Here is a 14199-nt window from a genome sequence, read left to right as displayed (position 1 = left end):
TTAACACCCAGTGTTCATTCCCTCACGTGCCCTCCTTAATGCCCGTCACCCAGTTACCCCGTCCTCCCTCCCCGCCACCAGCAACCCCCAAGTTTGTTCTCACAATTAGGAGTCTCTTACGGTTTGCTTCCCTCTCTGTTGTTACCTTACTGTATTTTTCCTTCACTTCCCATATGTTCATCTGTTTCTTAAATTCCACGTATGAGTGAATTCATGGTATTTCTCTGATTAACCTATTTCACTGAGCATAATACCCTCTAATTCCATCCACGTCGTTGCAAATATATCCCTTGGTTTCTTAAGTGTGGCGTTCAGCACTGAAGTGAGTGCTGTGTTTGCATCCTGCCTTTTGTTTTCGGTCCTAGCTAAAGTCTCATAAATGAAGTCCATTTATTAGTGATTCATCTTAGTCTTATGAACGGCCTCCTAGCAAGAGAATCCTTTTGCTAGAAAATAGTTGGATACTCTCACATTTGCCCTTGAAATCAGCTATTTGAAGGCAGAATTTGTTAAAAGAAAAATTGAAGAAGGTATAAAGACAGCAGGGCCTCTGGAGGCAAACGTGTATGTTAAAAACAATGTGTTACTGGGGTGGCTCAGTCAATAAGCCTCTGACTTGATCTTGGCTCAGGTCTTGATCTTGGGGCCATAAGTTATGATCTCGGGGTCCTAAGAAACATGAGCCCCGCACTGGGCTTCACCCTAGGGAGCCTACTTTAAAAAAAATTAAACTGTGTTACTGATTTTATGTATCCTTCAGGATGAAACTGACCTCAAGATAGGCACATGCTGGTTTTTTTGTTGTTGATTTTTGTGGGGTTTTTTTTTTTTCGATTTTTAATTATTTATTTGGACAGAGCAAGAGAGAGAGGGAACGCAAGCAGGGGAGTGGGAGAAGGAGAAGTCGATTTCCTGCTGAGCGGGGAGCCCGATGCAGGGGCTGGATCCCAGGACCCTGGGATCATGACCTGAGCCGGAAGCAGATGCTTAACGACTGAGCCACCGAGACCCCCAAATAGGCGCATGCGTTGTAATACCATTCTGGTATGACAGATAATAGTGTCTGCTCCCAAGACTTTTCAGCTCATGCTTCATTCTGAATGCAGCTAGAACTGTGCATGAAAATATGTTCTAATGTATGTTTATTACCAAGTTTTAGGTATTTTTTTCTAACCTTCTAGCCATATCCTTGACTTGTGTTTTTTTTTTATGTGTTTTTAGAAGATAAACGTGGAGCTACATCGATTAAAACAACAAATAATGGTGAGACCCTCACTTCTCCTTGCGTGCTTGTAGGCAGTTACTTAAACATAGTAATAAATACCGTGTCAGAAGTTCTTTAGGTGTTCTTAAAAACTTAATCCCATGTTGAGCATTTGTGTAATATGTCTCAAAAGTACACACTGGAAGGTTTAGCTAAGAACACAGTGAATAAGTTGGTGAGGTCTGTAAACAAATTCATTAAGAAAATTGTGTTCTAGGATGAATGGAGTTATCTTTAAATTAAATGTTGAAGTTGCAACATATGGAGTCTTTAGGTTCTGTTAGAACAGACTGGGTTTAGAGAATTACATGTGATTTCAAAATGCTGACTGTGCCAGCTGTTGGATTTCTTTTTTTTTTTTTTTTTTTTTTTTTAAAGTAGAAAGGACATGGATGTTAAGGAAGAAAAGGTTGTGATGAGAAAGAGGCTTTATTTAAACCAGAATTTCATATTTTCCTCCTTTGAGTCCTTCTCTGCTTTCCAGAGTTGGCCAGGGAACAGCTTCAGTCATAAATTCCATAAGGAGATTACACTGGGAGTCTCAAGATTAAAAGCTGCAGGAACCCACTCTGGCCTTACGCCTAAGCAGGCGTTATTTGTATAATGACTGGGAAGTCCCAGGCTTCACATCCCAAGAGGGTTTCCATTTCTCACTTTGGATTTCTTTCTCTCTTTGTTTGCCCTCCTGCCAGGATGAAGTGGTCAAAGTCCGAACAGATACCAAGTTAGACTTCAATCTAGAAAAGAGCAGAGTGAAGGAATTGGTATGTTTCTTTATTCAAAACAGAGTGAATTCATCGCTTTGTAGGATGGAATGCTCGGTCTGGTCTGAGTATATAGACAGTTCACCTGTGCATCGTTGATAGACACGGTTTTCTCTTTAGTTATATTCTAGCTTAGAGCTTAAGTTTGATACTTTGAAAAATAAAATGAAAATCTTGGGAGGCGCCTGGCTCCCAATCTTGGGTCAGTCAGTAGAGCGTGTATGACTGTTGACCTTGAGGTAATGAGTTCAAGCCCTGCATTGTGTAGACATTACTTAAAAGTAAAACCTTATTAAAAAATGAAACTCTTGGTCAAATCAAGTTTGAATCTCATTTTATTTCAGAGAGGGAGAGAGACTAAATTATGTGTGATTTAGATATTAACCAAAGAAATCAAACCAAATCTCACCCTATTTCATCTAACTTAAACCTCCACAGGTCCAGATTTTTCTAAAGTGAAGTTGATCATCTGCCTTGAATAATACTAAATTTAATTGTACGCTGAAATTCAAGATTAAAAAAATTTCCATATAGTCTTTTTAAAAAAATTTTTTTAAAGATTTTATTTATTTGACAGAAAGAGATCACAAGTAGGCAGAGAGGCGGCAGGAGGGGACGGGGTACAGGCTCCCCGCTGAGCAGAGAGCCCGATGTAGGGCTTGATCCCAGGACCCTGAAATCATGACCTGAGCGGAAGGCAGAGTCTCAACCCACTGAGCCACCCAGGCGCCCCCCATATAGCCTTTTTTAACTTTTAAATAGAGAAATCTTAATGACTTGATTGCATTGTTTCCAAATATAAATTCAAAACAATTTTTTAAGTTACATTAAATTAAAAGTTTTGTTTTGTTTTTTAAATTATTTAATTTATTTATTTGACAGAGATCACAAGTAGGCAGAGAGGTAGGCAGAGAGAGAGGAGGAAGCAAGCTTCCCACAGAGCAGAGCCTGATGTGGGGCTCGATCCCAGAACCCTGGGATCACGACCCAAGCCGAAGGCAGAGGCTTTAACCCACTGAGCCACCCAGGTGCCCCTAAATTGAAAGTTTTAATTATGAAAAGTACTTCTGTGCATTTGCTACCAGAAAGATCTCGGAAGAGGTGCCTGAGTGGTTCAGTTGGTTGAGCGTCTGCCTTTGTTTCAGGTCATGTTCCTAGGGTCCTGGGTCCCTCATCAGGCCCTCTGCTTGGTGAAGAGCCTGCTACTCCCTCCCTCTCTGCCCTTACCCTTGCTCATGTGTGAACACGTACGTGCGTGCTCGCGTGCGCGTGCTCTCTCTGTCGCGCGCTCTCTCTCTCTCTCTCTCAAATAAATAAATAAATAAATCTATCTTTAAAAAAAGAAAAGGGGGTCTCAGAAATGTAGGCTGTAAGTAAGTGGAAGGGCACTTGCACCTGTGTGGTTAACTTGTGGGATTGTGTACAGGACTCAAGAAAGTGTGCAGATACAGTTCTGCTGCCCTTGGTTTTTCAAAAATAATGCATAAACTACTATTTTTTTTTCCCAAGTTTGCACAGCAACACTTTTCAATTTTTTATTTTACTCAGTTAAAATTGACATAGAAGGCATTATGTTAGTTTCAGGGGAACAACATGTTGATCTGCTACTTGCATACACTGCAGGGTGGTCACCACCGTAAGTCTAGTTACCATCTGTCATCACACGTAGGTACAAAATTTTTTTCTTGTGATGAGAACTTTTGAGATCTGTTCTCTTAGCAACTTTCAGATAGTGTATTGTTACTCACTGCAGTCTCCATGTATGGCATCCCAGGACTTAAATTATTTTACAGCTGTAAGTTTGTGTCTTTTTTTTTCTAAAGAGTTTATTTATTTGACAGACAGAGATCAGAAGTAGGCAGAGAGCCAGGCAGAGAGAGGGGGGGAAGCAGGCTCCCTGCTGAGCAGAGAACCCAATGCGGGGCTCGATCCCAGGACCCTGAGATGGTGACCTGAGCTGAAGGCAGAGGCTTAACTCACTGAGAGCCACACAGGCGCCCCTCTAATAATAATGTTGAGTTGCCTTTTGTGACTTTTAACCCATCTATCTTCTCATTCAGGCTTTATTTGAATTTGATAGCAGTGGTTAGATACCTTCTTTATTCTTAGAATAATGAGAAATGGGCTATGTGAAGCATATGTTAACTAATACAGAACTGGATTCACATGTAGAAACTGGGTATACACAGTTGTTCATTGTCTCCTGGTTTTTCAGTTTGCTTTTAACCAAAATGTACTACAATGATAAGTGAAGCTAATACTGAAGTTCAAATAAGTACTTAACTCTATTTTGGAACCACCTCTGGATTTCAAGAGTTAAGTTGAGCTTTGTTGTACAAAATCATTATTCCCATGTCACCTGTCTTTCTTGTCTCAAAAACCACTTTTCAACAATAAAGATTAATTCACCTAGCATCACTAAAATATTTAACAGGTGCTAGTGTATGATTAGTCTCTAGAAAAGGAAAAAAATTTTAATTAGGATGAATAATGCTTCAGTAGTAAAATACTTAAATTAACATAAAATCTATGACATGAAATATCCAAACTTTCCTTTTGCCTTAGGTGTCAAATGTCTCTGCATAGCACTGTTATTTAGAATTTTAATTTCAAATTCTTCTAAAATACTCTTTTTTTTAACCATCTTAACAGATTAGATCTTTTAAATTTAAATTCAGTTAATTAACATATAGTGTATTACTAGTTTTAGTGATTCCTCAGTCTTATTTATATATTACCCAGTGTATATTACCTCACGAGCCCTCCTTAATGTCCATCCCCCAGTTACCCCATCCCACACCCCCATCCCCAAGGAGAAACTCTTTTTTTATTTATTTATTCAGCAGACAGATCACAAGTAGGCAGAGAGGTTGGGGGGGGGCAGGAATCAGGCTCCCCACTGAGCAGAGAGCCTGATGCTGGGCTCCATGGGGCTCCAGGATCATGACCTGCTGAAGGCAGAGTATTTTTTTTTTTTTAAGACTTTATTTGTTTGACAGACAGAGATCACAAGTAGGCAGAGGCAGGCAGAGAGAGAGGAGGAAGCAGGCTCCCCACAGAGCAAAGAGCCTGATGCGGGGCTCGATCCCAGGATCCCTGGGATCATTACCTGAGCCGAAGGCAGAGGCTTTAACCCACTGAGCCACCCAGACGCCCGAAGGAGAAACTCTTTTAATTACCTTTGACCTTACGGGTTTTGTACTTAGCAAAAAATCTGAATGCACTTGATTTAGGAAGATGCCCATAGCTAAGAGCTGTGCGCCTGCTGAACATGGGTGAAAGCCCGTGAGTGGATGGGCCTTTCTAACCTAGTTGAGAAGTGGTTCTTGGTCATCCTAAACTGAGAAGACTTGAGTACAGGACAGCAGTGTGTATTTATTGCGCATTGGCAAAGAGGAGTGACAGGACCTTCCCTCTCCTTGTTGAATAAAGTTCTGTTTCAGTTGTATAACTGGTGCTACTTACAGCCAGTTTCAGAGCAGTATGACCTCTAAGCCACTGTGGGGTACAGGGAGATAGAGTCACATAGATGTTAATTTAAAAATCACGGCAGGACCAAGATTGAGGCTTGGCTTTTCTCTAGAGGCGGGTGAATACTGACTGAAAAATCCAGTCCACCCTGCCCTCTTGTGGCATTTCGATGCATAGCTCCTTCCTCTTCTAAAACCCTGAAGTTTAGACTAGATCAGCATTCTTTGGTTCTGATTGGTACTTGGTTTAGGGTTTGGGGGGTTTTCTCCAACTTCTAAAAAAAATTTTTTTTTAATTTTTTTTAATTTAAAAATTTCTGAGCAATATTATTTTTTATACCCTAGCACCCTGGTAGTCCAGGGGAACATTTTATAGCTAGAAAGTTTTCTAGATACATAAGCACTGATTTTCTCCCCTATCATAGTGTTACCTTACTGAAGAATTAAATACTAATTTTTCATTTGCTCATTTAAATCCTAATACCTACTACTAAGGAGATGTGTCTGATTTTGGTCTCGGTGTCAACAAAATTGCACTAAATTTTTGCATAAATGTCAATACCTGACCCCTAAAAAGTCAATAGCCAAAGGCAGGATACCACTTTGATTCTGGGGAATGCTGGTGAGTTCCTTCAGTAACACTGGATTGTGACACACCCAAGTGGATTGTTGTTTAATTTAAATCAACATGTGATGGTTTAATGCTTATCTTGTACCAGTGTATTTATATTGTATCTTTAGGCAATGCCTGTCACATAAAAATATTCCTTGAAACCATTTTTCCTCCAATTTTATAACATTTCCTAACTTTGTCTAAGCCTCAGGTAGTGACCAGTTTTGTGATTGTGACAGGTTAGCTCCCAAACTAAATTGTTCCTCACTTTTGCAACCCTCTCAAAAGCAGCAGAAAGCACATGACTCAGCAGCCATGCAAACTGGTGCCTGGAGAATGCCGTGACGGTAGGGGGAGGGGCCACATGGCATCACAGAGAACAGATGACAGAAGCAGAGAGGTGAAAGGTGACAAAGGGAACCCAGATACTGGAGCAGTGAGTGGCTTAGAAATAAGACACTTCAGGGGCACAGTCAGTTAAGCATCTGCCTTTCCCTCAGGTCGTGATCCTGGGCTCTTGGGATCGAGCCCCATCATCAGGCTCCCTGCTCAGTGGGGAGTCTGCTTCTCTCTCTGCCTGCCACTTCCCCTGCTTGTGCGCTGACTCTCTCGAGTAAACAAACAAAATCTTCAAAAAAGAAAAGGAGAAAGGAAAGAAACTTCAAAAAAATACATCTAAAGGAAAGGGGCAAGTAGGCTACTTGATTCCAGATGTGATGTCTAGTGTCCTATATTCTTGGAAGTACTGAGACCCGAATATTTAAGGCAGCAGGAAAGGAGAGAGAGGAATACATCAGAATCTGACCTGTGTTCCATGTTCATTGGTTTCAGTACTCGTTGAACGAAAGGAAGCTGCTGGAAATGAGGACAGAAATGGTGGCATTGGTAAGAAATGAGACTACTTTTCGTGGTCATTGTTCTCATCTTGGCTTCATCCACGTGTGGTTATTGTCCTTTGTAATGATACGTTATGGGGGCGGGTTCTCAAGTTTTGTGTCTTAGGGTGTGTTTTGGGGTTTTTTTTTCATTGTAGTAAAGTACACATAAAATTACCATCTTAACCATTTTTAGGCGAACAGTTCAGTGGCATTAAGAGCATTCACATCCTTATACAACCATCACTGGCACCCATCCACAGAGCTCTTTACATCTTGTAGCCCTGAAATGACTTGTCACACGCTAACTCCCATTCCCTTCTCCCCAGCCCCTGCCTACCGCCATTCTGCTCTCTGTCTCTATGAACTGACTGCTCTAGGAACCTCATATAAGTGGAATCACACAATATTTGTTTTGGGACTGCCTGACTTTGCTTAGCATAATGACCTCAAGGCTCATCCATGTTGTAGCCTGTCAGAATTTCCCTCCTTTTTTTAAAGCTAAATAACATTCCATTTGCGGATAGACCCCAGCTGGATTATCCTGCCAGTGGACACGTGGGTTGCCGTCATCTTTTGGCCATTGGGAGTCACGCTGCTGTGGGCGTGGTTGTGCCAGTATCTGTTGGGAGTCCCTGTTTTCACTTCTCTGGGGCAGGTACCCAGAAGTGCGGTATCCTAGAATTTTCTTGGCACTTAATAGAATATTTGTTTATGTTCATGAAAGTTTAAATCCCAGTGATTGAAGAATAATAAGGAATGGCGATTTTTTAGATTACTTTTCAAATTTACAGCATGCTTTACTTTTTTTCTGCCTTCTGTTACTTGGGACCTCTTAAACGTGCAAGACACTTCCATCAGAGAATAATAGAGTATTCCTCTGGAATATGTTTCTGCTCATCCAGACTTCTATTTCCTTGTTCATTACCAGACTTGTTAGCCATAAAGAACTACATACAAATGACACTTGAACAGTAGGGAGGTTAGGGACCCTCCCACGTAGTCAAAAATCTGCATATAACTTTTTTTTTTTTTAAGATTTTATTTATTTATCCGGGGTGGGGGGATGAGAGCGAGCACAGGCAGACAGAATGGCAGGCAGAGGCAGAGGGAGAAGCAGGCTCCCTGCTGAGCAAGGAGCCCGATGTGGGACTCGATCCCAGGACGCTGGGATCATGACCTGAGCCAAAAGCAGCTGCTTAACCAACTGAGCCACCCAGGCGTCCCTGCATATAACTTTTGACTCCCCAGAAACTTAACTACTAATAGCCCACTGTTGAACAGAAGCCTTCCTGATAACATAAACAGTCAGTTAACATATATTTTATATGTTATGTGTATTATACACTAAAACAAAGTAAGCTGTTATTAAAATCATAAGAAAGAGAAAATACATTTATAGCACCGTACCATATTGAAACAAATCAGGTGTAAGTGGACCCATGTACTTTAAACCATTGTTAAAGGGTCTGGGCACCTGGGTGGCTCAGTGGGCTAAGCCTCTGCCTTCGGCTCAGGTCATGATCTCAGGGTCCTGGGATTGAGCCCCACATTGGGCTCTCTGCTCGGCAGGGAGGCTGCTTCCTCCTCTCTCTCTGCCTGCCTCTCTGCTTACTTGTAATCTCTCTGTGTCAAATAAATAAATAAAATCTTTAAAAAAAAAAAAAAAAAAACATTGTAAAAGGGTCAGTTGTACTTGTCCTGGGATATTTAGTGAATTATTTTTGTGCATTAATGAAATGTTACAACCCCTTTATAATATCAGCCAAACTTGCCACCCTTAGAGGATGGTTGTGTATCTAGTTTAACTGTATTGTATTTGGAAAAGAACAGAAATAAGTCTTTGGTATAACCACGCCTCATACTAATAAAATACTTGGTGTTTGACCTTTGAAAGAAGAAAAGTTTAAAATGTGAATAGGAATTGTGTCAAGGCAAATACCTTTAGATTATCTAAGATTGCATTCACTTTTTATTTCTTTTTTTTAATTTAATTTATTTATTTGTCAGAGAGAGAGGAAGCACAAGCAGGGAGAGCGGCAGGTAGAGAGAGGGAGAAGCAGGCTCCCCGCTGAGCAGGGAGGCCAAAGCAGGGCTCGATCCCATGACCCTGAGATCCTGACCTGAGCCGAAGGCAGACACTCAACCGACTGACAGGCATCCCTGTGTTCACTTTTTTTTTTTTTTTTAAAGATTTTATTTATTTATTTGACAGAGAGAGAAATCACAAGTAGGCGGAGAGTCAGGCAGAGAGAGAGAGAAGCAGGCTCCCGCTGAGCAAAGAGCCCGATGCGGGGCTCGATCCCAGGACACTGAGATCATGACCTGAGCCGAAGGCAGCGGCTTAATCCACTGAGCCACCCAGGCGCCCCCCTGTGTTCACTTTTGAAAGCATTTTTTGTATACCTTTCACCAAGAGGGAAAAAAATGACGTACCTTTATTGTCTTTGAGTACAGACTGCCTTTTCACTTTAACCTTAATTTGTAGACCAGTGTATCTTTTACAGAAGCTTTTTTTTACATTATCACATTTGGTTGTCCTGTGTGAGGACAGGGCCAGTGGTGTTTGTTTTGGGGTTTTGGTGAGTTTTGTGGCTTTTTTTTTTTCAAATTAAAGTAAACCGGCCCAGAGACAGTAAAGGCCCTGACCAACGCAACATAACAGAGGATACTGGAACTAAAGCTAAAGCCCAGGTCTCCCTAAGCGTAGGGAGCATAGCCTGTCTTTCCTGTGGGACGGCGGGAGCTGAGGGGACGGCAGGTGTATCCCAGGTGGTTTACTGCTGTGAATCTCTTTGTTTTGAAAGCATGCCCAGCAAGATCGGGCTGTCACCCAGACAGACAGGAAGATAGACACTGAGGTTGCTGGCCTCAAAACCATGCTGGAGTCACACAAGCTCGATAATATTAAATATTTAGCAGGTAAGCTCTTTTGCGTCTGGATAGTTCAAACAAGCGGAAAATACATAAAATTTGGAAAAACTGCGTTTCTTCGATTCTAACACATTTTTTTTTATCTTTTAATGTCTCTGAAATTAGAAGGCAGGTAATCATTTCCGATAGGTGGAGTATCATACAGTAATTGGTATTTTTTTTTTCCTTAGTAGTAAAATAATGTGCTTTACAACCAGTGGAATCTTAAGTTTTATAAGATACTGTCATTGAACTGTCGTTACTTGGGATTTTTTTTAGTGAAATTCAAGACCGTATTTTTTGGATGGAAGGAAAGTCTTTTGAGTTGTGATATTCCTGCTTCAATCGGGGACACTCCTTGTAAGGAGTTAATTTTGGTTTTGTAATTTTTGAGCCAAAAAAGGGAATGAAAATTCACATGTAAAAACAACCCGGTGATTATTATAATTCACATCTAACATTTTGGATTAATCAATATATTCAAGTTATACTAGCAGTTAGAAGTGGAATTTTGTTGGTGACATTTTAAAGGGTGTGGCCCTCTATAGTACATACACATATCCTTTGTGATCACAGAATTTCTGAGGTTCATTGAAAAGTATTCGCTGACTCTTGGATACTTTTCTACTTTGAAGACTGTTGCAGAGAGCAGAGTGTTTTAGTGGGCAGGTGTCTCGTCCAATGTGGCACCTCCCATGCGATCTGAGTTTCCTGGGTTGGTTTTTCTGTTTGGTGGATAAGTAGAAAAGCATCTGTATGTTTTCTTAATAAAACGTTTTTGTTTTAAGTAACTCTTAACACAACTAATACTATGCTCAATTTTTTTTTTTCTTACAGGATCTGTATTTACGTGCCTAACAGTAGCTCTGGGATTTTATCGCCTGTGGATATAATAAAGTGTCTATTTAAAGAGATCCCTATTGTTCTGCCTTAAGAACACCAGATTGCTGGGTCTCTTCCCCCTCCTCCCCCATTTCCAGATTTTAACCCTAGTTTTGACTTAATATATATTATTTATTTTATGCAGATTATGGACATACAACCAAGGAATAATGGTTCCTTTTGTCTTTTCTAGTTTAGTTGCCTTTGTACCGCTGAGTGGTGGTGGACAAAACACGGAAGACCCCACTCAGCCGGACCAGTGAACTTGGTCTAACCTGTGGGACATGCCAACAGTAAATATTTATATAACCCTACAATTTTTAATCTTCTGTCACATAGGGGATTTGGCGGGCCTCCACTTAAAAGGCACAACGACTTCACTAAGTGCTAAAGGATCACCAAAACTAAACCGAGAGCACCAGACCCTCTGTCCCTCCGACCCAGCCCTTCCCCTCAGCCAGTGCCCACGTTAGGGGGCAGCCCCAGTGGGTTGGTGTGCTAATGATTCACCTGTACTATCCCCCTAAAGCAGTTATTTTTCTCTTAATTTCCATTGTCTTAGTAAGTTGTCATGGTTATTTTTCATGTGCCTTTCAGCCAGAAAATCTTGTTGCCTAATGAAATTTTGTAATCATTACAAATGGGGACTCTGGTTTTGCCTCTCAGAGTGCTAGATTTCTCTCCCACCCTTGCACTGTGTGTGTGTGTGTGTGTGTGTGTGTGTGTGTGTGTTCCTGCTGGGGTTCTTACAGAGAAGGACATTCTCCCGTTATTTGAATGACTGGTGTGGGAGAGAATGTGGAGAGCGGGTTAGTGTCTTTCTCTGCATACACGCATGTGCATGGGACCTGGTACAGTGGAGAAACCACATGTGCACTTTTTGATCGATGTTGATCGAATCGGTAGGATAAATCATCCGCTGTCACTGTTGTAACCGCATCAGCAAAAAAGTTACCTTTGTCCTTTGGATGTCTTTCTAAACTTCAGAAAATGTAAGTCAGTGTCTTTTTTTTTTGAAACATATGTTTAGCACAAAGCTGCTGAACTCCAGATGAGCCTGAAAATCGAGTACTTTGGCATCAGTGGTATCAGTTTCAAAGTGAATAATTATTTGATTGTTTTAAACTTGATCCAAAATTATCTCAACGGCTTTGTAAAATACTGTAGCCATTTGTGCTTCCTCTTTCAGAAAAGGATCCCCAGAAAATACTGCACATTGAGCAGTTGCCTTAAGTATTACAAATTTAAGTAAATGACATCCCATTAAGACCACATTTGCAACTACTTAATATAACTATTGTTAGTAAGAGCTTGGAGAAAGGGCCTGGAGCACAGACACTCCTCCAAAATCAAAAGAATCCCCAAGAGGAAAAAAGCACTGTATGCAATTATGTTTCAAAGCAAACACTTAACTTGCATAGGTTAGAAACAAGCAAAGTGACCTTACTTCCTGATAAAATATTTGAAAATATCATTCAGTGGGGTGAAACTCTTTTATCTAACAAAAGTATTCCAGATGACATTCCTACTGGTTTATACTGGCTGCAGCAGTCACTTAATTTGGGCCTTGGATTTTGGTGTGTAGTTTTCTGCAGTACAGAACAGACTCCCAGTACCCGCAGCGTTGGGAACAATGAACTTGCCTTTTGGTGGCTCAGATTGCATGCATAGATGGAGGTTAGGAAGGTTCGGGACTGTGTTCCCTTTGTTTGGTCAAATGCAATCTGTTTCAAAAGCATATAAACCAGAAATACAAGCATACCCTTCCCACTGCTGGCTGGCCCAGGCGTCTGTGAACACCAGAAGCATGGTGGGACGGCTTTCTGAACTAGCTTGGTTCAGAGGGATTCTGATCCCCTAGGAACTTCGGCCTTAGCCTAATTTCAGAAGGGGAAGGATGCCTGGCACAACTTCCAGGTAACCCAGGCCGTAGCACCTGGGAAACTCACCAGGGCCAGGTAGCACACATGTAACCTGCTACGCCTTTGCTACAAATGCCCAAAGCAGAACGTCAAATGGACAGACTCTGGCTTTCCTTTCCATTCTTGGGGGTGCCTCTGCATTCCTACACTCTGCTCTCCCCTGCCCTTTCCTTGTTTAAAGAGCCTAAACTCCAATTCTCTGTTGTTTCCTGTTCCATTAATAAGCAAAACCTGTCTGTCCATAGCATTCTTTACAGGACACAGGATTTTGATTTCTGGGCTGTTCTTATCCCTTAAGCTGCTTTTCTACCTGAATATCTAAGAAAAATAAATCTGAGTGTATTCATTTTTTCCCTTAAGTATGCCAAGTACCTCAGTTGTGAAGTCAAGTTCAAGAAGAAAGGCTTGACTCAAACCAGACATCTTGCTGGAATTTGTCTCGGAACACTCTAAAAATAAAAATCCCGAGCCGGGCTTTTCCCTTTCTAGCTGCACAGAGTGACGTGAGCTTCCCTCCCCGTGTCCCGGCCTCCAGCCGCCTCCTTTGCCGCCTCTGCCTGTTACTTAACCATTAAGCTCCGGCGCACTTCCCCTCCCCCCCGCCCCCACCCCCCCTCTCCCGCCATGCTCTGTTGATGGGGTTGGCATCACTTCTGAACAAATAACACATAAATGGTACTACAGAACTCATGTCTAGAAAACTTGGGCTTTACCATATGTTTATCAAATTTGTGGCTTTCCTGACACTAAAGAGAACATGTTAAACAGAAACCACTTATTCTTGATGTACTCTTTGTGTTTGAGAATGTTCAGCCCTTCACTGGAATTTTGTTTTGAAAATATCTGTCCTTCTAGATTTACATTCATGTTCTTCTGATTCTGTTCTTTTGATTATAACCCAAATCAATTTATTAACCATTGTATCACTTAACCGAATAGTCAGTTACATATTGTTATATGAGTGGGTATAGTATTTTTATTATGGAAAATATTTCATTGTTTCTATGTAACTACTACACCTTTTATTTGAATTACTCAGTGGATTGGCAAATTGAAAACAACTTCTGCCTGCACTGTATTTTAATGTTACTCCCTCCATTGTATATGACAGCACTGGTGTATTACAAGAAAACCTAATACCCTAAAACAGGGGGGTTGTATAGATGATAACTTTGAAAGTGCTTACTTGATTTGCAAAATAAATTTTTTATTCAAAAGAATTAACATGCTCGTGTAAAATACTTGAGGGGAAGTGCTTTAAGAGAAAAAGATTTTTTTCACTTATCTGTGTACATTGGAATTCACAGAAAACTGTGACTCGAGATGGTTAGAACTGGGGGCTTACATAGAGGGGTAAATGAGTTTTAATTACAAGTTTTTAGAAGTATCTGCGCGGACTCAGTTTTCGAGTAATCGAAGTCCCGATCAGGCTAGCTGGAGCAAGAAGGAATTTGCCTTTGGCTTATGATTAAAGTTCAAGAAGGGCAAAAGTCAAA

The 14199-nt window shown here is 41.0% G+C and overlaps 1 protein-coding gene across 1 annotated transcript in view; it reads left to right on the top strand.

Annotated features, from left to right (window-relative positions):
• Window positions 1-13923, top strand: part of MCUR1 (mitochondrial calcium uniporter regulator 1) — a 29689-nt gene extending 15766 nt beyond the window's left edge. Inside the window, exons 5-9 of the mRNA XM_032341149.1 lie at window positions 1222-1263; window positions 1957-2028; window positions 6943-6996; window positions 9794-9908; window positions 10737-13923. Coding sequence (XP_032197040.1) covers window positions 1222-1263; window positions 1957-2028; window positions 6943-6996; window positions 9794-9908; window positions 10737-10792 — 339 coding nt within the window. The 3' untranslated portion in view covers window positions 10793-13923. The remainder of the gene's footprint in view (window positions 1-1221; window positions 1264-1956; window positions 2029-6942; window positions 6997-9793; window positions 9909-10736) is intronic.
• Window positions 13924-14199: the final 276 nt, after the last annotated feature.

Source organism: Mustela erminea, chromosome 4 (genome assembly GCF_009829155.1).
Source record: "Mustela erminea isolate mMusErm1 chromosome 4, mMusErm1.Pri, whole genome shotgun sequence".
In the NCBI taxonomy this organism is placed as follows: domain Eukaryota; kingdom Metazoa; phylum Chordata; class Mammalia; order Carnivora; family Mustelidae; genus Mustela; species Mustela erminea.
This window is presented reverse-complemented; position numbering and strand designations above follow the sequence as displayed.